A 19,492-nucleotide genomic window follows, 5' to 3' on the forward strand; every position below is an offset into this window, starting at 1 on the left:
GGTCACCGTTTTACGTCTCGTACCCCGCCCAATCCTTGCCGCTTTACGCATTATAAGTGGACTTGAACAAGCGTCCCAGACGGACTTTGTTGAACGACTCACCCCAACGATTTTCTTTTGCAGACAACACGCACCAGAATGGACGGAGAAACACGCACATACCTGGCTGGCTCGCCCAGTGGCGCCCTGCAGCGCCGGACGGCCCGAATTGCGCTCGGCGCGCTTGAGGTGCTGGTCCGCATCACCCATTCGGGCGTCTGCGGCACCGACGCACACGACCGCACGGCATCCTGCGGCCTCGGCCACGAAGGCGTCGGCGTCGTCCACCGTGTCGGGAGCGAAGTGACGGCTGTGCAGGTCGGCCAGCGCGTTGGTCTCACGTAGGTGGAGGTTGATCTGTGCTCGGTATTTCGTTCCGGTCGTCAGTACTAACGGCCGCGCAGCTTCCAAACTCATGTAAGCACCATGGCACGATTGATCGACCAGCAGGCAGACGACATCTGACACAAAACGCGACAACACGACAGGCCTGCGGGTCCTGCGCCGAATGCATCGCCGGCTACCGCCAGTACTGCCACAAGTCCGTCGGCCAAAAGTACGGCGCCGAGGAGCACGGCACGTTTTGCGACTACGCCGTCCGCCACCAGGACTTTGTCAACCCGATCCCCGACGGCCTGCCCTCTCACTACGCGGCGCCGCTCGTCTGCGCGGGCATTACCGTCTACGAGGCGCTGCGGGCGGCCGACGTCACGGCCCGCGACCGCGTGGGCGTCGTCGGCCTCGGCGGCCTGGGCCACTGCGCGGTGCTCTACGCCAGGGCCATGGGCTGCGCCGTGTCGGTGTTTTCGGCGAGCGACACGAAGCGGGCGGACGCGCTGGCCATGGGTGCGTCGGCGTTTCATGTGCTGGACACGACGACGACCGCGGACGCGGCCGCCACGCCACCGCCACTGGCGCTCGATGTGTCCTCCAAGGTGGACGTCCTGCTTCTGTGCGGCGGCGCCGTCACCGACTTTGGCGTGTACGTTGCACCCCTCTTTGCGAGATCGCCTCTACAGCGAGTCTTGGTACGACGCTCAATGCTGACAAACAGTCTCCTGCCTCTTCTCGCACGCCGCGCCCGGGTCGTGCCGGTTGTCATACAGACAAAGGACATTACCGTGCCGTGCGTTCCTCTCGATTGCCCGGTAAGAACATACATGACACGGCACACAGCACTAACCATTCGCGTTGCAGATACATGCCGTTCATTTTGCCGGGCATGAAGATTATGTACGTTGCTGCATGCCGTCCTCAGCATCGTTGATGTCCACTAACCCTCCCCTCCAGCTTCAGCTTAGGCGCCACGAGACAAAACGAGCAGGACGCTCTCAAGTTTGCGGCGCGCCACAATATCCAGCCGTGGATCCAAGAGTATCCCATGTCCGAAGAGGGGCTGACCGAGGCCTTTGCGGCGTTGGCCGACGGCACGATGCGGTACCGTGCGGTGCTGAGCAAAGAGCTGGGCAATGCGTTTTCTGCGTAGGGCGGTCGTCCCGGGGCGAGCTGACGTCGTGCCGGCTAGCTCAGATAGAAACAGCAATACAAACCACAGTAAACGGGTACACAAGACCACACCAATTTATGTCCTTCCGTGACCACGCGTCCCGACGTCCGCCCCGTCGGCGGCCAGAAAGTCGAAATCGACACCGTCGTGGGCCTGCGTGACGCTCCGCTCGTACAGCCCGCGGTAGCCGCGCGTGGGTTGGCGGCGCACGTCGGCCGGGCCGCGGCGGGGCAGGGCGCCGTCGAGGCGCAGGCGGCGGTCGCGCAGGCGCTGCTGGAGGACGGCGTCGCCGACGTCGAGGTGGAGGCGGCGCTGGGCGACGTCGCACTCGATCCAGTCGCCGGTCTCGACGACGCCCAGGACGCTCGCGGGCAGCGCGGCCTCGGGGGCAATGTGCAGCACGATGCTGCCGCCGGCGGTGCCGGACATGCGCCCGTCGGAGAGGCGCAGCATGTCCTGGACGCCGCGGGCGGCGAGCTTGCGGGGGATGGGCACGAGGCCGGCCTCGGGCATGCCGGGGCTGGCAAAGCCAATGGGCCCGATGCCCTGGAGGACGAGCACCGAGTCGGCGTCGACGTCGAGGGCCGGGTCGTCGATGCGGCGCGCGAGGTCCTGCGGGCCGGCAAAGACGACGGCGCGCCCGCGGTGCTGCAGCAGCCGGCGGTCCTTGCTGGCGCTGGCCTTGAGGACGGCGCCGTCGGGCGCGAGGTTGCCACGCAGGACGACGAGGCTGGAGGCCGGGTACAGGGGGTCGTCGAGGGGGCGGATGATTTGCGCAGAGAGGGGAAACGGCTTGAAATGTTCGGCGTCGAGGGCAGCCCCCAAGGTCTCGCCCGTGATGGTCAGCGCGTCGAGCCGCAGCAGCGGGCGCAGGCGCTCGAGCAGCGCCGGGACGCCGCCGGCATTGTGCAGGTCGGTCATGTAGTTGCTGCCGCTGGGCTTGAGGTCCACGAGCAGCGGCGTCTGGCGGCCAATGTCGTCGAGCCGCTGCAGGGTCACGGTGCCGCGGACGGCCGGGTGGCGGTTGGCAATGGCCAGCAGGTGCACGATGCCGTTGGTGGAGCCGCCGATGGCCTGGAGGACGGTGAGCGCGTTGTGGAACGAGGCCTCGGACAGGACGGTCTGGGGCGTGCGCTGGGCCCGCGCGGCGTCGACGGCGTTCTTGCCCGTCAGCTCGGCGATGCGCAGGCGCGCGCTGGACACGGCCGGCGCCGTGGCCCCGCCACGCAGGGGGATCATGCCGAGCGCCGCCGTGATGCAGGCCATGGTGCTCGCCGTGCCCATGACGCCGCACGTGCCGGCCGTCGGCGCCAGCTCCTCGCTGAGCGCCGCCACGTCTTCGATGGCCAGCGCGCCGCCGCGGTACGCCGCCCAGTTGCTGCGGCAGTCCGTGCAGGCGCCGATGCGCTCGCCGCGGAACGACCCGGGCATCATGGGCCCCGTGATGAGCGGCAGCACCGGCTTGTTGGCCGAGATGCCGCCCATCAGCTGCGCCGGCACCGTCTTGTCGCAGCCGCCAATGACGATGCACGCGTCCACGGGCTGCGCGCGGATCATCTCCTCCGTGTCCATGGCCATGAGGTTGCGCAGAAACATGCTCGTCGGCGACGAAAACGACTCGTGCACGCTGATGGTCGGGAAGTCAATGGCCAGGCCGCCCGCCAGCTGCACGCCGCGCTTGGCGGCCTCGACCAGCTGCGGCACATTGGCGTGGCACGGGTTGAAGCCCGAGAACGTGTTGACGATGCCCACAATCGGCCGGCTCAGCGCGTCCTCGCTGTAGCCCAGCGCCTTGATAAACACCTTGCGCAGGAACAGCGCAAAGTGCGGGTCGCCGTAGTCGGGCAGGCCCTGGCGCATGCCCGTGACCGGCTGGATGGGCCGGTCAAGGAGGTAGTCGGCATGCGGGGGGGCTGTTTCGGTTGTTTCCACTGTTTCGGCCTTGTCGGCGACGTTCTGCTCGGGTTGTGAGCTGGCCATGACGGGCGACGGAGATGTGTGGTGGACGAGGAAGGGTTTCGGTTTGTATGTTGTCGAGCTCGTCCAGATAGCGTGCTACGGTGCTATGGTGCTAGGTGCCGCCCACTAACACGATGGCGCTATTGGTGCCCTGAATTGCAACTGCGAGACTACTGTGCCGTTGTCGCTCGAATCCCCGCCCGCAAGCTGTTCGGCCGCTGAAACTGCAGTGGATTCAGTGGCGGAGTGGACCATCTGCCCCATAGCGTTGGCACACAATCGCATTTCTCCGCGATGCGGCATCGATCTCGGCTGCCAATTGCCCGTCCACCGAAGTTTCAATCCACGGCCTGGATGTGTGTGCTATTTGTATATTTGTATATTTGTGTATTTATATTATTTGTCTGTGGACACGTACCCACCCCAGCACGTCCTACGGCCACCATCGCCCATCGCTTCTCTGCGCTGCTCTCTAGTCACGATCGTCTCCGTCGGTGTTCGCCCGCCGGCCCTTGCTTGTCCTCAGCAGGCCCGCGCGCGCATCCACCAGCGGACTGGCCCACTGCGCCGTGCCGTCCTTGGCCGCTTGGGTTCCCCGAAACGACGTCGCACCCAGCCCCGTCGGCTGGTAGTTGATGTAGATGGACTCCCAGTGCCGCGCGGGCACCTCGTACGCCTCGTGCATGATGCTAAAGAGATGGCCGACCGTCGACGCCTTGCCCGTCACCACCGTGCTCCAGTAGTCCCACGCCTCGCGGTGCACGCCGCCCGCCGCGTGCGCGTACCGGTGCAGGCCCGCGTAGCTGCGAAAGTAGATCTGGACCATGACTTCGTTGGACGTGCCGCGGTCGTTGGCCAGGAAGCTGCGCGACCCGAGATAGCCAAAGCCTTCATCTCCGTCGTCGTTCTCGTCCTCCTCCGCACTGCGCGCCTCGAGGTCGGCAATCATGCGGTCGAAGTAGCCGCCAATCGTCAGAAAGTACGGGTGCAGCGCGCCCAGGGCGTGGTTGCTGCGGGCGGCCAGCTGGATGACGGCCACGGTCTGCTGGGACGGGGCCGTGCTGCCCGGAAACTGCGCCGAGACCTTGCCGTCGACCACGCCGGCCATGGCCGGATTCGCCCGGACGCTGCCCCAGATCAGCAGCGTGTCGATGATCTGCGCGGCGAGGTAGACGGCCGGCGGCAGGACGGCCCATTGGAACGGGGCCAGGGCGACGAGGAGCGACTGCAGCACGGCGCCGAGGGCGATCCACGTCGACACGCCAATGGCGTCGCGGAGGATCTAGACATGTCAGGTTGGCGGTGACAGAAGCAAAGAGTAGGGACCGACGCACGTTGAGCTTGCTGGGGCCGGACCAGTATTGCGACTTGGGCCGCGTCGCGGTCGGCGGGAGCATTGCTTGAAAGACGGCCATGATTCGGTTGTGGTTTGCGAAAACCGTGTCTGTGAAACGACACTTTGCAGCGGGGCCTGCCATTGTATGTGTTCTTTCTCGTATATTTCGTATTCAGTAGATTGATCGACGGTGGGAGGGCATCAGCCCGCATGCATACAAAACAGGACTCTGTGCCACCCATCTTCCAAACTAAATAAATTCACGCAGACAAAAAAAATGCAAGTAAATAAAAAAGAGGATAACCCTCCGTCCTCTTCACTCTACCCATATCAAAACACCAATGTCCAGACCCCCGCGGCCAGCAGCACGCAGAGCACATACGAAACAGGGCCCGTTGGCTCGACGAACAACGGCACTTTTGCCGTTCTCCGAGCACCAGGCCCTCGCGAGGACCTCCGCGCCTGTGCCCGTCGCATTGATCGTCAGGACATCGTCCGGCCCGAGGTCGTCGCCCGTGTGGTCCTTGAGCTGCTCGGCGGACCAGATGTTTTTCTGGAAGCTCGGCAGGTCGCGCAGGTGGACGGGGTGCGGTCCATCGCGGCACGGCGGCGGGGTGACAAAGACGGGGTTTGTGTAGAGCCGGTACGTCACGGGGCCCTGGTTGTTGTCGATGGTGAACGTGATGCTGGCTCGGTACTCCGTCTCCATGAGCACGTCCTTGTCGGCCAGCGCGCCGCGCGCTGCCCGTTCCGCCGCTTCCGCCTCGAGCGGCAGGGCCTTTAGTTCGATGGCGGTCGTCTCGCACGTACTCATGTCACGGACCGGCGGCTCCGGCACAATCCAGTTGCTGGCGTCGCGGATTTCCGCCATATACGGCTCCATCTCCTCCGAAGGGCGCATCTGCGGCATTCCGTCGGCAGTGGCTGCGACAGCGCTGTTGTCGGAATTGTTTGTCGCCAACGCAATGTGCCGGGCCTTGATCTGGGCATAGCATGGACTGACGGCGGCCTTGACGTCAGCTTTGTCCGCTGCCATGGACGGAACGAAGGCGACCTTGGGGCACGGCCCAATCCAGCCGCAGAGGGATGCGACGCCGGGGAGACAGCCCAGCACGCGGCCAAGCACCGTTCGCACGCGCCAATACGAGCGGCTGGGCAGCACCACACCGCAGTCAAAATCCGGGCTGATGCCCATCTGCGCCTTGACCGTCGGGGTGCAGAGCACCAGCGCGGCCATAATTGTAAACGCAAACCACTTGCCGGGCAGCATCATGCCGTACAGCCAGTCGTGCAGGTGGATGTTGATAATCTCCCCGCCGCGCATATTGCTGTACACGTCCTCCGCGGTGCCTCTCACCTCTGCCATGTGTGGCCACTTCATGCGCCGAGCAAACAACAGCAGGCCGTCCACCTGCCGTTCGTGCACCAGCGAATGCAGCTGCACCGTCTTGCCAAAGATGTCCCAGTCCTGGTCGAGATATTTGCTGCGCAAGAGATGCTGTTTTTCCTCGTCTTTTTCGTCGCTGATGGCGCGGATGGCGCGGGTGATGTCGTCCTGCGCGGCTTTGAGCCCCTCCCGCATGTTCACGGAGGCGCCGTTGCCTGCCAGCGCCAGGGCGTTTTCGTAGGCCAGCTTCGCCCGCTTGGCACGGCCCATTTCGAGCCAGGTCATGCCCAGGCGGGACCACGCCTTTGCATAGGTCGCGTCGAAACAGGTCGCCGCGTACGCCTCGTGCTCTGCTTCTTCCAGCTTTTTGAGCTTCAGCAGAGCGGCTGAATTGTTGCAGCGGTACACGGCGTTGGCGTTGTCAATGGCAATGGCCTCGCCGTACAAGTCCGCCGCCTTCTGGTACTCGTTGTTTTTGAGTGCCTCGTTGCCCCTGTTTTTCAGCTCGTCCGCCTTGTTCTTTTCTGCTTCTGTCTGGGGCCGTTTCACACCACGGAAGTCCGGATTCGCATCCTGGAGAACAATTTGGACGTTTTTGAGCCACAGGTCCGACACGATCAAGGACGCCAGGACACGGGGCGTGAATCCCGAATGGGAGGATGCGTCGTCGGTGATCTTGAGGCGAGCATCCAATTCCCAGGCGACGATGATCTGCCGTAGAAATCCCCAGAGCCCAAGATGGCCCTCTGTGTCGGGTTCCATGGCCCTGTGGAGCTGGACACTGGATGTTGTATTGAAGTCGGCAAAGATGTCGTCGCGATTCAGCAGGCTGTAGAGGTCGCCGATGATGTCGCGGCTGCGGTGTTGCGTGGCGTTTTGGTCATAGTAGGCGAAACTCACCGGACGTCAGCCAAAGAAGACAAAATAACAATAACAAAAATAACAACAATGGCACAACAGCCTAGCAACAGAGCAACTCACTTCACGGAGCGGCCAACCACGTCTTTGAGATTCAGCTCCTCCTCTGTCGGGTTCCAGCCGAATTTGCTCCGGTTTTCCTGCACTTCATGCAGCCGTCGCAAGATTGTGCTCGCCGAAAGCACAGGAAGCTGTGCATAGCTCACCAAAATGGTCTCGCGCACCCTTGTTTTCTCAAAGTCCCAGCATTCCAGGCCATAGCCTTCGACTGTCACGGTGCCCGGCTGGATGTTCTCGTAGTTGCTGTGGCTCTCGGTGTCGAAGAGGATGTAGTCTTCGTCGTCAAAGGTTTCGTATTCGCGACGCGCTTTTTTCATAAACTTGGTTTTCTTGTAGGACTCTAAATATGTTACTATTGTTTGTTCGGAAGGGGAAGGTGAAGACAGCGTGGTGGCAGTTCACGTACTGAAGGCGTCATGCACAGCAGACGAAGCTATTCCCTTGTCCTGCACATCAAAGCGAGAGATTCTCTCACTGCGACCACTCCAGTGCACGTTCGCGGAGACGTGGGCAAAGCCAGAGTAGATGCCGGTGACCAGTGCACCAGAAGCCTTCTTTTCCATGAACAGCTGGATGTCCTTGAGTCGGGATGTCCACTCGTCGGCCTCCGGCGGACCCGCTTCTGCACTGGAAGCTATTGCCTCCGATTGTTCTTGTGTGTTGGGATCCTTTTGCTCTCTGCTTTCATCTGCCGCCTTAGGGTCATGGTCACTGTTCGTCCTGGGGATAAGTTCGGTCCGCGCCGACACCGTGGCGCCCAGCGATTCGAGGCGGATGCTGGCCAGCTCGGACAGATCACCGTGATCGCTGGCCATGGCCTCCTGGAGAAGCTGTAGATCATTGATCTCCACGGCGGTATTGATGTCGTGTGTCATGACTTGTGTAACTTGGGACTTGGCGCCGGGAAACAAGCTTTCTAAGCTGTCGTTGAATCCCCGCAGCTCCGTGATCAAGACGGTAAATCGCTTGCGGTCACGCACGGCCCACAGGGTCTTGCCTTTGATCGTCGTGCCTGCTTGTCGCTCTTGTGCCATGCGGCGTATGCCTGCGTAGGCTCGTTTAAAGACGCGGGTCAAGTCACGCGACTGCTGCACCACTGCGAGCGCGCCCTCGGCCTGCGGTGTGAGTTGCTGCGCCGGCTGCAGGCCATACTGATCGTGCAGTCGGTCGATGTTGTCGAAGCAATGCTGGATGCAGCCGAGAATGGCATATACAGCACTCCGTATTTCGTCTCGAGACAGGCGCGCGTCGGGAGGCGGTTGGCTCTCGTCTGCGGCAGGTCGCTGGATGCCGCCTAGGCCGACTGCATCGCCCCAGCAGACCAGACGCACGCGCTCCACTTCAAACTTGATCGCCAGAAGCTCATACTCGAGCCCGTAGTGTCGCGCAGAGTCGACAGCATCATAGATCTGCACACACGTTTCCCACAGCGCAGCAACGCCAAGAAGGAGGCCGGTGATTTCTGCCATCTAGAGATACGTGAGCACTACGGACTAGCGGGTCATAGTTGGACTCTTGAAGTAACGTGAGAAAGGCACAGGTTTGCTTTTGGTACAGGTCGTAGTTCGAATAGCAGCCGATATATTCCGTCAAAGTCATCGTCTTTTGCAAAGGCCGTATTCGCAAACTCAGCCTTGTTGTTCAGCCCATACCCCGCTTGACAGCCTCAAGCATAAACGCACAGCCCCCCACGTAGCGAAAGGCGGATTTATGAATGATGATTTCGCCTGGTCGACGGCCAGATGCCAGTGACAGGTTGTCATTGGCCGAAAGGTTAATTTCTGGGTGTAGTGATAAAATGTGACGGCTGAACGGGCGTTGTGCTCCATCAGCCCCGGTGCTTACATAGGTGACCAGGTACGAGGTCGATATACACGGGCGGAGTGGGTGCAATCGATGATGAAAATATTGCGGACGAGGACATTGAAGACGCGAAGGACAAAGACGAAAACATGGTCCACGGGGGTATGGAAGACAGGGTTATCGATGACGAGGACGACGATGCTGACTTTGAAGGGCGGCTGACACGGGCGGTCATAGGAGTCGTGATGGTAAATGTCGCGGCCAACACACGGAGCAGACTTTGAGATTTTATTTGGAATGGCGGATTTATTCTCCTGAAAGAAGAAAAGAACCACGTCCGTGGGAGAAGAGTATAGGCGATCGAGCGTGGATGAAAAACGATTCGAGATCGAAAATAGCTTAAAACAGGAATTTAGACGCAAAAATGACGCTGATAAAGTTGGTTTAATGAGAAATATGATTCTCAAAGGTATATTTGTAATACAAAGATTTTTTTTTAAAAAAAAGCACCTTGCAACGTCTAGTGAAGATGGAAATTGTTTGTTTCATAGAATAGTACCAACTGCTTGGTTAGCGTAATAATTCATAACATCTGCGTATATGTGGCTTACACGTGGATAACTGGCAGAGATCAGGAGAACTTAAGTAACTCGGATAATTATGACTGAAATAAAATTGAACGTGAGACTGCCTGTTTGGAGTCTTGGCCAGTGCAGAATAAATTTGCATGTACCACGTACAAACAGTAGTCACGGCATCGCATGTATGTTGCGCTCCGTACGGTCGCACGGCATCTTCATCATACTACGGTCCTATGGATTGACCGTCCCCAGGTTATCTCTCCGCTTCTCTGCCATTTACATATTAATCACCGTGTCCCAGTCGGGCAGGAACTGGATGTCGGCCATGAACAGGTCCAGCGACGAAAACGGGTCCTGGTTGCCGTCCGGGACCAGGCCGGCCGATGGCAGAGACGCATCCGCTGGGGGCATCTGCGTGTCCTCCCTGTCGCGGTCTGCCGTCACCTGCACGTAGGACGCCACTAGGGCATTGTTTGTCTTTGCCGTCTGTGCATTCTGGCTGCTGACGTCGTCGTTGTGCGCCTGCTCGCGCACGAGCGCGGCTTGCTGGCGCAGTCGATGCAGGTAGCTCCAGATGCTGCCGTCGTCTGCGGGGCCGCCGGTGGACGCATCGCTGCTGTCGGGCCGTCCGTGCAGACGCAGCCCGCTGGGGAACAGCTCGTCCACGAGCGCCCATGCCGTCGCCTGGCGCTGCTCTGCTGTGTTGGCGCGGCCGCCGCAGAGACAGAGGCAGCGCAGCACGTACGCCAGCGCATACCACTGCGTGTACATGTTGAAGAACCAGCCGTAGTGCGCGGCGCGGCTGTCGCGGAGCAGGGTGCGGCTGCAGGCGAGCGTCTCGCAGGCCAGGGCAAACGACTGCGCCTCGAGCGGCGACGCGTACGATGCCGCGTCCACATCGGACGTGCCGCCGAAGCGCTTGAGCAGAATCTCCTCGCGCAGCTGCAGCACAAACTCCATCTTCTTGCAGGCCGTCTCCATGTGCGTGGTGGCGATGCGCGGCAGGTCGGTCGGCCGGCCCGTGTCCGGCGACACGCCAAAATGGACGTGCATGTACCGCCCGGCGTCGCGGATGGACTCGTGGCGCGCGCGGATGCGGCGGATGGCGCCGGCGACGTCGATGGGGGCCGACGAGGCACCGTGCACACCGCCATCGCCATTGCCATTGCCATCGCCATGGCCATCCTCCGCCGACACCCCCGGCGTGGAGCCCGACTGGCGCTCCAGCGTCTCCATCAGCGGATGCATCCGCCGGCAGGCTTCCGTCTGCAGCAGGAAAAAGGACATGTCCGTCCACCCCGTGGACGCCGCCGGCAGCGACGCCATGGCCGGGTAGAGCTGCGCATCGTTGACGTTGCGCGGCACGCGCAGCTCCCAGTTGGTGACGGCAATCGTCGGCTGCAGGCCCTGGTCCTCGGGCGCGCGCGAGTCGAGGATGCACAGGTGCCACCACAGCCGCAGGCGCATTTCCGTCTCAAAGGGGCTCAGCTTGAGATGGCTGCCGTCGCGGTGGAGGCCCATGGACTGCGCCAGGCGGATGGCGAGGCCGTTCAAAATCCACACACTGCGGCCGACCTCGTGCACTCGCAGGCAGGTCTGCCGTGTTAGACGGTGGGATGACATAAGTAGCAAAAAAAGAAAGAGAGAGAGAGAGAGACCTACCGCGTAAATGGCCAGGGCTTGTATGCATTGAATGTCCGGCTGGTCAATGACGCGACGGACCGTGAGGAGTGCGTCCAAAGCCGCCTTGAACTGGGACAGCAGGGCACTTGTCTCCTCGGCTGGTCGGGGGGCGTCGCCGTTGTCCTCCTCGTCGCCGTCGTCGCTGCACATGGACGTCACGGCGGCGTAGTAGATGGCAAACGTCAACGCCAGGGTCGATGCGGCCGCCGATGCGGGATCGAGGATCGTCTGCACGACCGTCGACTGCAGCGTCGGTATGTGCAAGATCTTGAGCACGGGGTCGACGTGCTTGACATAGACGCTCCAGAGCTGCAGTGCGAGCTGCGCATGGGGATAGAGGGCGAGTACGTCGGCGTTGTCTCCCGGGTTGTGGTCGTGATGCGGTCGTCGTTGTGTTGGAGACGGCGTTTCGTTTTGCTTAGCTTGCAACTGCGACGCCGGTGTGTTGTATGTTGATGCCAAAGTCTTTACAGGAGCATGGGCTGTCAGTAAGTTGGAAGATTGTGTCTGATGCCAGTTTGTGTATTCTGCTTCGCCACTCACATTCACATGTCCGCTCTGCGGCGTCTGTCCCGTGCTTGGTGTGCCAACAAAGGTCAGTGCTCGTTCGTCGAGTTCGTCACGCAAGAGGATTTCCCACGTGGTCGACAGCGCTTGTGGGTTCTGTTGACTTTGGCCCCGGTTGTGTTGGCTAGGCTGTGTCCGCTCAGAACGCGGAGACAGTTGCGGCAGTGCGTTGCGTGGCTTATCGATCGGATGTGGCGGCGATGTCTCTCGGATGCTTTTCGCACTGGATGGCAGCATCCGACTTGCTAATGGCACTACAGCCGACCCTGTGCCGTCGGTCTGGCCGCCTGGCCTCTCGCCCGATGCTTCGCCCGTTTGTTCCAGCAGCCGCGTCAGCAACACCTCCACACGCCCGAGCCGGTTGGCGATGCTCTGCAGAGTCGTGCCCTTCTTCACGGGTGTGCCGTCCGCATCGGTCGTTTCCCTGGTCGGGTACACGCAGCTAACGCCATGCTTTTCGCAGTTGCTGCACGGCACAGCCCGGTCACAGCGGACCTTGCGCTGATAGCAGGCGGTGCAGGATCGTGACGCGAGTTTCTGGGGTGGGTACGGGGCGCTGGCCGAAGGGTGTTTTTCTTTTTCTGTTGTCTCTTTCATTTTGCTTATTTTTGTTTATTTTTGCTGTGACGCAGCCAGGCTCAGTGTCGGCGCCGAACGGTCCTAGAGGGGGATGATGGAGGTTGTTCATAAGAGGTCGGGGATTTCGGCGCCGGGCAGCCGAGAGGGATTATATTAAGGCGATCATAAAAGTGGGGCCACTCAAGGCATCTTTACTGTGTATGTGAGGGACTCGCCCCACTTTTCCCGTTCCATCCGATTTCGTGTAAGCCGGACGCTCGGCGCCGCTGTCGGCCGGTGGTTGTTTACAAATGCATGCAGCAGACGCGAGATACGTTGCAGAAAGGGTAGTCCGGACAAGATGGATGCTCTGTATATGCGAGTGTGTGGTGGTATATATCTGTCGAACTCTGTTCGTCTCGACAAATGCACGGCATCGGATCATCACAAAGACAACAAATGAACCGTGACACAGACGACATCATTCGTCCAAAGGCCAGACCACTGTACTTTCATCACAACCGATACTCTCCCACCCGGACCGACCCCGCGCCACAATGTCCGAGACGACCACGGCCGAAAAGGCCATCGACCAAGGCAATGCCAGCTCCGAGTCGGCATCGTTTGTCGACGTCGAACGCAACGTCCCAGCTCCCCAGGATGCCGTTGCAAGTGCCGTTGCAAGCACCGTTTCCATGTCCGCTGCCAATAAAGGCACAAAAACAAGCTTCAGTATATGGTCCAAGATTTACTACACGTCCATCCCCTGCTTCCTGGCCTATCTCATGTGAGTAACGTGCGGTTGCAACCCCGCAGCCTTGCCATCCTATTGTACTGCCATGCTAACAACACCAGCACCTTCTCAGCCTCCGTCGTCGCGCCCGCCACCACCACGTTCATGGCCGAATTCCACGTCAGCCGCACCGTCGCCCTCTTGAGCGGCACCGTCTACCTCCTCGGCCTGTCCTTTGGCCCCATGTTCCTGGCGCCCATTTCGGAGCTCGTCGGCCGCCGCTGGCTGTATGTCCTGACGTCGGCCAGCATCGTCGTGTTTGCCGCCGGCGCCGGCGCGTGCCACACGTTCACCGGGTTCCTCGTCTGCCGCTTCCTGTGCGGCTTCTTTGGCTCGAGCGGCATCGCCATTGGCGCGGGCACCATCTTTGACGTCTGGGGCCTCACCAAGGCGCGCGGCCTGGCCACCCTGCTGTTCATCTACGGCCCCTTTATGGGCCCGTCCATGGGCCCGCTCGCCGGCGCCTACATTATGCACGAGCATGGCGGCGACTGGCGCTGGACGCAGTGGCTGATTGCCCTGCTGGGCGCGCCCATTTTTGTGCTGATTCTGTTTATGAAGGAGACGTCGACGACGCGGGTCCACGGGGGTGGCCACCACCACAACAACAACGACAAGAAAAGCTGGCTGGGCGTCGCCGGCCAGGCCGTGTCCCTCTTGCAGGCGGCCGTCGTGCGCTCGACCACGATGCTGACCACCGAGGCCATTGCCTTTTCCATTACGCTGTACACCGGCTACGCCTATGCCGTCGTCTTTAGCTTCTTTGCCAGCGGCTCCTACGTCTTTCTAGTGGACTACGGCTTCGACGAGCGCCAGGTCGGCCTAGTCTTTCTCAGCGTCTTTGTCGGCTACGTGCTGGCGGCCGTGCTGCATATTGTCGTCGAGAAGACGCTCTACGCCCGCGCCGAGCGGCTTGCCCCCGCCGGCCAGCGCCCGGCGCCCGAGCACCGCCTCTACTCGGCCATGGCTGGCAGCATCTTTTTGCCCATCGGTCTCTTCTGGTACGCCTGGTCCTCGCGCCCGGGCGGTGGCAACTGGGCCGTCGTCGCCGCCAGCGGCATTCCGTTTGGCATTGGCGCGTTTGTCTTGTTTGTGAGTCGAACGTCGAACCCTCTCTCGCCGGTTGGAAAGTCACACGCTAACATCTCCTCCCCAGCTGTCCTCCATTATGTACTTGGTCGAATCGTACGGTGCCAGCGCCTCCGCATCCGCGCTCGCCGCCAACGGGTCCATCCGCTACATGCTGGGTGCCGTCTTTCCCCTGTTTACCATCCAAATGTACGAGACACTCGGCGTGCACTGGGCCGGCAGCGTCTTTGCCTTTTTGTCGCTGGCCCTGCTGCCCATCCCGTGGCTGCTGTTCAAGTATGGCCACAAGCTGCGCCAGAACAGTCGCTTTGTTCCTGCGACTGCCGCGACGACCCCGGCCACGACGGCCCCGGCCACGACCGCGTAATTCGGCGACCATTACGTTCCATGTCGTCTCACATCGCGTCCCTTGTCAACGTCTTAGATCTCTTATGTTTATAGTTTTTGTACGGTCCTCATACTACTTCGTTAATTCGCTGTACTCGGCGTCCTATTTTTAAATTCTTCCTTATTTAGTTTGATTTTATAGATTTACCAAACTTCAAACAATTTTACGTTTTGTGTCATTCGCGTACTTGTTTACGATGTATATGTATCAGCAATAAACGGAATTACTACCAGCGCGATACTGGTCGTCATCTTGAGTAACCGTCCAGCCTGCGATAAGAATTTCTGTCTGGCCTAGTCGACATTACCGTTTCTATTCTCTAGTGTCGTATGGCACCGTTCGGCGTTGGAGCCGCCCCGGACACAAATGTTGTGCAAAGAAATACTAGTGTCAATGGCCGGAGCACGCCATGGTGGGGCGATCATGGTCCTATACGGCCGCTCCTACCCGACGCGGATCGATAGCTCTCGCGTGTTGCGCCAGGCATCACGTGGTCGACTTCCGACCCGTTGAACATCTGCTGAACTACTTCTCCCAAGACTCGCAAAACACACGCAACCAGGTCATGCTTCGTCTCTCGCGGCGCCTGCACAACCCTCACCATCTGGCTCTCCAATGGCGAGCGACAGCAAGCTCGAGGTCAAGCGCGTGGCCGTCATCGGCGCAGGCGCATGCGGTCTGGCGGCCGCCAAGTAGGTCACGACTGGCTTCTGTCTATATCGACTCAATACTCGCGTATGCTCGCGGCCACTGCTGACAGTCTCAGATACCTGCAAGCCGAAAAGGTATTCTCGAAAATCGAGGTCTTTGACCAGCGCGCGTCCGCTGGTGGCCTGTGGAACTACACGCCGCTACACGTCGTCGACAGCGGCTTTGCCATTCCGCACATCAAGCCGTCTGACCGGCCAGACACGCTGGTGCAGGGTGACAATGTCAATGACAATGACAATGACGCCGATGCCGATACAGCGCCCCTTGTCGTCGTCTCGCCCGTCTACGACCAACTGGAGACCAACATCCCGCACACGCTCATGAACTACAGCGACCAGCCCTTCCCGCAAGGCACCGCCTTGTTCCCGCCGCACGCCGTCGTCCGGCAGTATCTACACACAGCTGCCGAGAGCGTCGCTCCACTGCTGTCGCTCGCCACACAGGTGCTGGATGTGCGCCGGCGAGACACCGACGGGGGCCGTCCGGCCGTCTGGGACGTCGAGGTCCAGCATGTGCCCAGCGGCACAAGACGAACCGTCGAGTTTGACGCTGTCGTAGTGGCGAACGGCCACTACAACGACCCGTATGTGCCCGACATTCGCGGGCTGGCCGCCTTCAACGAGGCCCATCCGGGCGTCGTGACACATTCCAAGTTCTACCGGCGACCGGATCCGTTTGCGGGCAAAAAGGTCCTTGTGGTGGGCAACTCGGCGTCGGGCATCGACCTGAGCGCACAGATTGCCGCCGTAGCCCGGTCGCCCGTCCTCGTCTCCGAAAAAGAAAGGCCCAACCCGAGCACGCCCAGCACGCCCGCCCTCGCGCCCGCAGACGGCGCTCCGCCCCCCACGCACAACGTCCCCGAGATTGTCGAGTTCCAGCCTGCCCAGCGCGCCGTCCGCTTTGCCGACGGTGTCGTCGAGACCGACATCGATGCCGTCGTCTTTTGCACCGGCTACTTTTACTCGTTTCCCTTCCTCCGCAGCCTGGCGCCGCCGGTGGCGGTGGCGGACGGCTCGCACGTCCCCGATCTCTACGAACACGTCCTCGCCCTCCACCACCCGACGCTCGCCTTCCTGGGCATTCCGCAGCGCATCGTGCCGTTCCCCGTCGCCGAGGCCCAGAGCGCCTGGGTCGCCCGCCTCTTCTCGGGCCGCCTGCCCCTGCCCTCCCGCGACACGATGCAGCAGTGGCTGGACGCTCTTGTCGCCGAGCGCGGCGTCGGCAAGCAGCTGCACAATCTGTCCTTCCCCCGAGACGTGGCGTACATCAACAATCTGCACGACCGCAGCCTGGCCGCGACGCCCCATCCGTCGTTGCTGCCAAACAACGGCGTCGGCAGGCGGCCGCCGTACTGGGGACCCGAACAGGCCTGGGCACGCGAGCGATTCCCCATGATCAAGCTGGCGGCGCGGGCGCTGGGCGAGAAACGGCTCGAGGTGCAGACGCTGGAGCAGCTCGGGTTTGACTACAAGGCCTGGGCGGCGTCCATGGAGGCCGAGCCGTCGAAGGACGAGGAAGATGGAAAAGCGGACGCGCCATGAAGTTGTGCAGAGATCAGGAAGACATCATATCACGGCAATGTAAAATAGAGGTACAAGTAGACATGATTTAGAATGTCGGAGCATCCGCACAAAGTAAGATGACATCACCAGAGCACGAAGCCTGGACCAAATCCCTGGCGCCGTCCGAACCCGAGCTTCGAGTTAATTTGCATTTGCATTATGCGGCGCAGAGTCGGGTTTTCACGACGCCCAGCTGCAAATTCCGTGCATCAGTCGTCATCCCCACTGTAGGCAGCAGCAACGGGCGCTACGGAACGTCCGGTTTTTACCTCCCACTTATCACCGAGCTTTGGCCAAGCGCCATTCAGACGCCAGCCAAAAACACACAAATAATGCCACACAACAGCACCTCGCTTTGAACAGCATCAGCTCGGACATAAGGCCAGAGTGGAGTACACGGCCCGGCCGTTGCCCCATCGAAACCTCCCACGCTTCTTCTCTGCGATGTCTCCTGTCTCGCTTTTGCTTCAATTCGAACAGCCAAGCGCCGACCTCCGCCACACTCTTTCCTTCTTCTGCCGTGTCGACATCCTTCTTTCGTGAGGTGGAACGGCGTGCGACATATATCTCCTCTGCGCCCCTCGTGTTGACCTGCGCCATATCTGCATGCCGCCAACCACCATCCGCTCGCCATCATGGCCGCATCCTCTATGTCTTCGCCATCTGTCACTGCGACAACGCGGCTCACGACTGGCCGTAACAGCACCAGCAATAGTCTCAGCAGCAGCTATTCCAGCGACGACAGCTTCCTGCACCGAACCAACAGTGCCCTCGACGACGACAACGACCGTCACGATGACGACAATCTTTCGTCCAACTTTTACTCCGTCCCCCACAACCTCACCAGCTTTCTCGACCACCGACCGCTCGCATGGCGGATGAGCCTGCCGTTGGCACACGACCTGACACAAGCCCGCGACCTCAAAGACTCGTCTCTACACTACACCCCCTCCCTCCCGCAGTCCCCTCGCTCCCACTCCCACTCCCACTCCCGCGGCCGCCGGCCACGCGAGGATACGCTCGACCGCCTCCGCTACGACATGGCCGACTTTGTCAAGGCCACCGTCTGGGCCAACCACGACACCGTCCGGCTGCGGCCCTCCACGTGCGCCAAACACGCCAAACATGCCGGCGAGGGCGGCCCGCCCAGCAAAGGCATCTTTGTCGACGGCGGCCTCGACCTGCCCCGCTGGCTGCTGCCCACCCGCGGCGAGCACCTGCATCTGCACGCCGACGGCAGCGCGCACATGATCCTGTCGCTGGCCGATGCCACCGCGGCCGTCCAGTGTGGCTGGGCCGAACGGCTGCCCGTCCTCCAGGATTTGGTGGATGGCGGCAGCGGCGGCCACGAAGCCGTCCAGTACGTGGCGGTACATGCGCCCCAGAGCGCGGCAGAACTGCCCGACTGGAAGCGGCTGGTGCTGGCGAGCGTGCGGTTCTGCACATACACACAGCGGGAGCTGAGCATCCGGCGGCCGGAGCGATTATGAGGGGAGGCGATGTTGAGGATGCGTTTTGACATTTAGCGTTCATATAGCACTGCAGCGGATTTGGAAGGCGTCTTTGGGAAGTCGCTACTCATGGGACGGGCGTTTTATCTGGCACACCATTTATCATGTTACTTTACTCTGCTGATCTGGGATTCATGGCCTCTCAACTTACAATCGAATTGCATTTACGGTCTTTGTTTATCTCAAGTAACTGCACAGTAGCATCTTTCTCGGCACGTAGCGGCTCTACGGCAAACAGTACGAAATGACACGGTGGACATATTGCAGGCGACAATGTTCACATTCCCATCAAGAATCATATTTACACTTTGGCCATCCACCCTCGTGTCTCAACCAGCCCCGCGAACCGCTTAGCTGCACTGGTACGAGCTGATGCGGTCCTTGAATCTCTTGTGCAACTCCGGTACCGAGCCGGAATCCGTGAAGCTGCGACCCGTGCAGCCGGCGTCACTCTTTTTGTCAGCATGCCGGTTTCCATTGGCATTGGGGGGCGATGATTTTCCCACGTACGTGTAAAAGGTGCACTGGTCGGCACCGTGGAAGCTGATGGACCGGATGCGGTCGTTGAGCGCAGCAGGGACGTTGTCTGGTCATTAGCAGCTGCGAGGACTTGTTCAGCACGGCAAATCGATCAACGTACTGCACTCATCACGCTCGGCCGACTCGATGATGTCGCAGTCTTGAAAGTTTTCGATGCGGCAAAAGGAGATTTCCAAGCGACGACGGCGATCTGCGTCCGCCACGGCAGCCGTAGACTCGTCAGTCGGTGCCGGCATGGCAAAGGCAACAGCCACAAGAGCGAGGAGAGCAGCAGCAAACTTCATTTTGACAAATGGTCAAGCTTGTTTTTTGAGTTTAAAAAATTATGAGTGTGGCAAGGGTGGTTCTACGGTATGCCTTCTACATTTCTCCATTAGTCGCCATCATGGTAGCTTATATACACGATGCCATCGCGGTGCCAAGCTTCTATTGCGGCGTAGATGCTCTCCAAGGTCGGACAACGTCACCTCCAAGCCGGTTCAATCCTCTGATGGCTGAAG

General features: G+C 60.6%; 8 protein-coding genes across 8 annotated transcripts; 3 read left to right on the top strand and 5 right to left on the bottom strand.

The window, feature by feature from the left end:
* Window positions 1-138: 138 nt before the first annotated feature.
* On the top strand, window positions 139-1,525 carry SPBR_09038 (NADP-dependent alcohol dehydrogenase; the record flags this gene model as incomplete). Its single annotated transcript, XM_040767164.1, has 6 exons — window positions 139-380; window positions 444-456; window positions 528-1,021; window positions 1,094-1,165; window positions 1,237-1,272; window positions 1,330-1,525. The coding sequence occupies 6 exons, from the start codon at window positions 139-141 to the stop codon at window positions 1,523-1,525; spliced, it is 1,053 nt and encodes a 350-aa protein (XP_040617925.1).
* Window positions 1,526-1,621: 96 nt separating this feature from the next.
* On the bottom strand, window positions 1,622-3,526 carry SPBR_00386 (dihydroxy-acid dehydratase; the record flags this gene model as incomplete). Its single annotated transcript, XM_040758705.1, has 1 exon — window positions 1,622-3,526. One exon carries the CDS (start codon window positions 3,524-3,526, stop codon window positions 1,622-1,624), a length of 1,905 nt encoding a protein of 634 aa, XP_040617926.1.
* A 451-nt stretch (window positions 3,527-3,977) lies between these two features.
* On the bottom strand, window positions 3,978-4,920 carry SPBR_00882 (uncharacterized protein; the record flags this gene model as incomplete). Its single annotated transcript, XM_040759201.1, has 2 exons — window positions 3,978-4,787; window positions 4,840-4,920. The coding sequence occupies 2 exons, from the start codon at window positions 4,918-4,920 to the stop codon at window positions 3,978-3,980; spliced, it is 891 nt and encodes a 296-aa protein (XP_040617927.1).
* A 237-nt stretch (window positions 4,921-5,157) lies between these two features.
* On the bottom strand, window positions 5,158-8,675 carry SPBR_00098 (uncharacterized protein; the record flags this gene model as incomplete). The annotated part of the gene is made up of 3 exons (XM_040758418.1): window positions 5,158-7,084; window positions 7,210-7,546; window positions 7,613-8,675. 3 exons carry the CDS (start codon window positions 8,673-8,675, stop codon window positions 5,158-5,160), a joined length of 3,327 nt encoding a protein of 1,108 aa, XP_040617928.1.
* Window positions 8,676-9,866: 1,191 nt separating this feature from the next.
* SPBR_00212 (uncharacterized protein) lies at window positions 9,867-12,437 on the bottom strand (the record flags this gene model as incomplete). Its single annotated transcript, XM_040758531.1, has 3 exons — window positions 9,867-11,186; window positions 11,253-11,738; window positions 11,817-12,437. The coding sequence occupies 3 exons, from the start codon at window positions 12,435-12,437 to the stop codon at window positions 9,867-9,869; spliced, it is 2,427 nt and encodes an 808-aa protein (XP_040617929.1).
* Window positions 12,438-12,955: 518 nt separating this feature from the next.
* On the top strand, window positions 12,956-16,920 carry SPBR_00066 (uncharacterized protein; the record flags this gene model as incomplete). The annotated part of the gene is made up of 5 exons (XM_040758386.1): window positions 12,956-13,185; window positions 13,254-14,283; window positions 14,348-14,643; window positions 15,208-15,360; window positions 15,435-16,920. The coding sequence occupies 5 exons, from the start codon at window positions 12,956-12,958 to the stop codon at window positions 16,918-16,920; spliced, it is 3,195 nt and encodes a 1,064-aa protein (XP_040617930.1).
* Window positions 16,921-17,576: 656 nt separating this feature from the next.
* SPBR_00926 (uncharacterized protein) lies at window positions 17,577-18,431 on the top strand (the record flags this gene model as incomplete). The annotated part of the gene is made up of 1 exon (XM_040759245.1): window positions 17,577-18,431. One exon carries the CDS (start codon window positions 17,577-17,579, stop codon window positions 18,429-18,431), a length of 855 nt encoding a protein of 284 aa, XP_040617931.1.
* A 371-nt stretch (window positions 18,432-18,802) lies between these two features.
* Window positions 18,803-19,276, bottom strand: SPBR_01093 (uncharacterized protein; the record flags this gene model as incomplete). Its single annotated transcript, XM_040759411.1, has 2 exons — window positions 18,803-19,038; window positions 19,093-19,276. 2 exons carry the CDS (start codon window positions 19,274-19,276, stop codon window positions 18,803-18,805), a joined length of 420 nt encoding a protein of 139 aa, XP_040617932.1.
* Window positions 19,277-19,492: the final 216 nt, after the last annotated feature.

Source organism: Sporothrix brasiliensis (assembly GCF_000820605.1).
Source record: "Sporothrix brasiliensis 5110 chromosome Unknown Cont19, whole genome shotgun sequence".
Taxonomy (NCBI): domain Eukaryota; kingdom Fungi; phylum Ascomycota; class Sordariomycetes; order Ophiostomatales; family Ophiostomataceae; genus Sporothrix; species Sporothrix brasiliensis.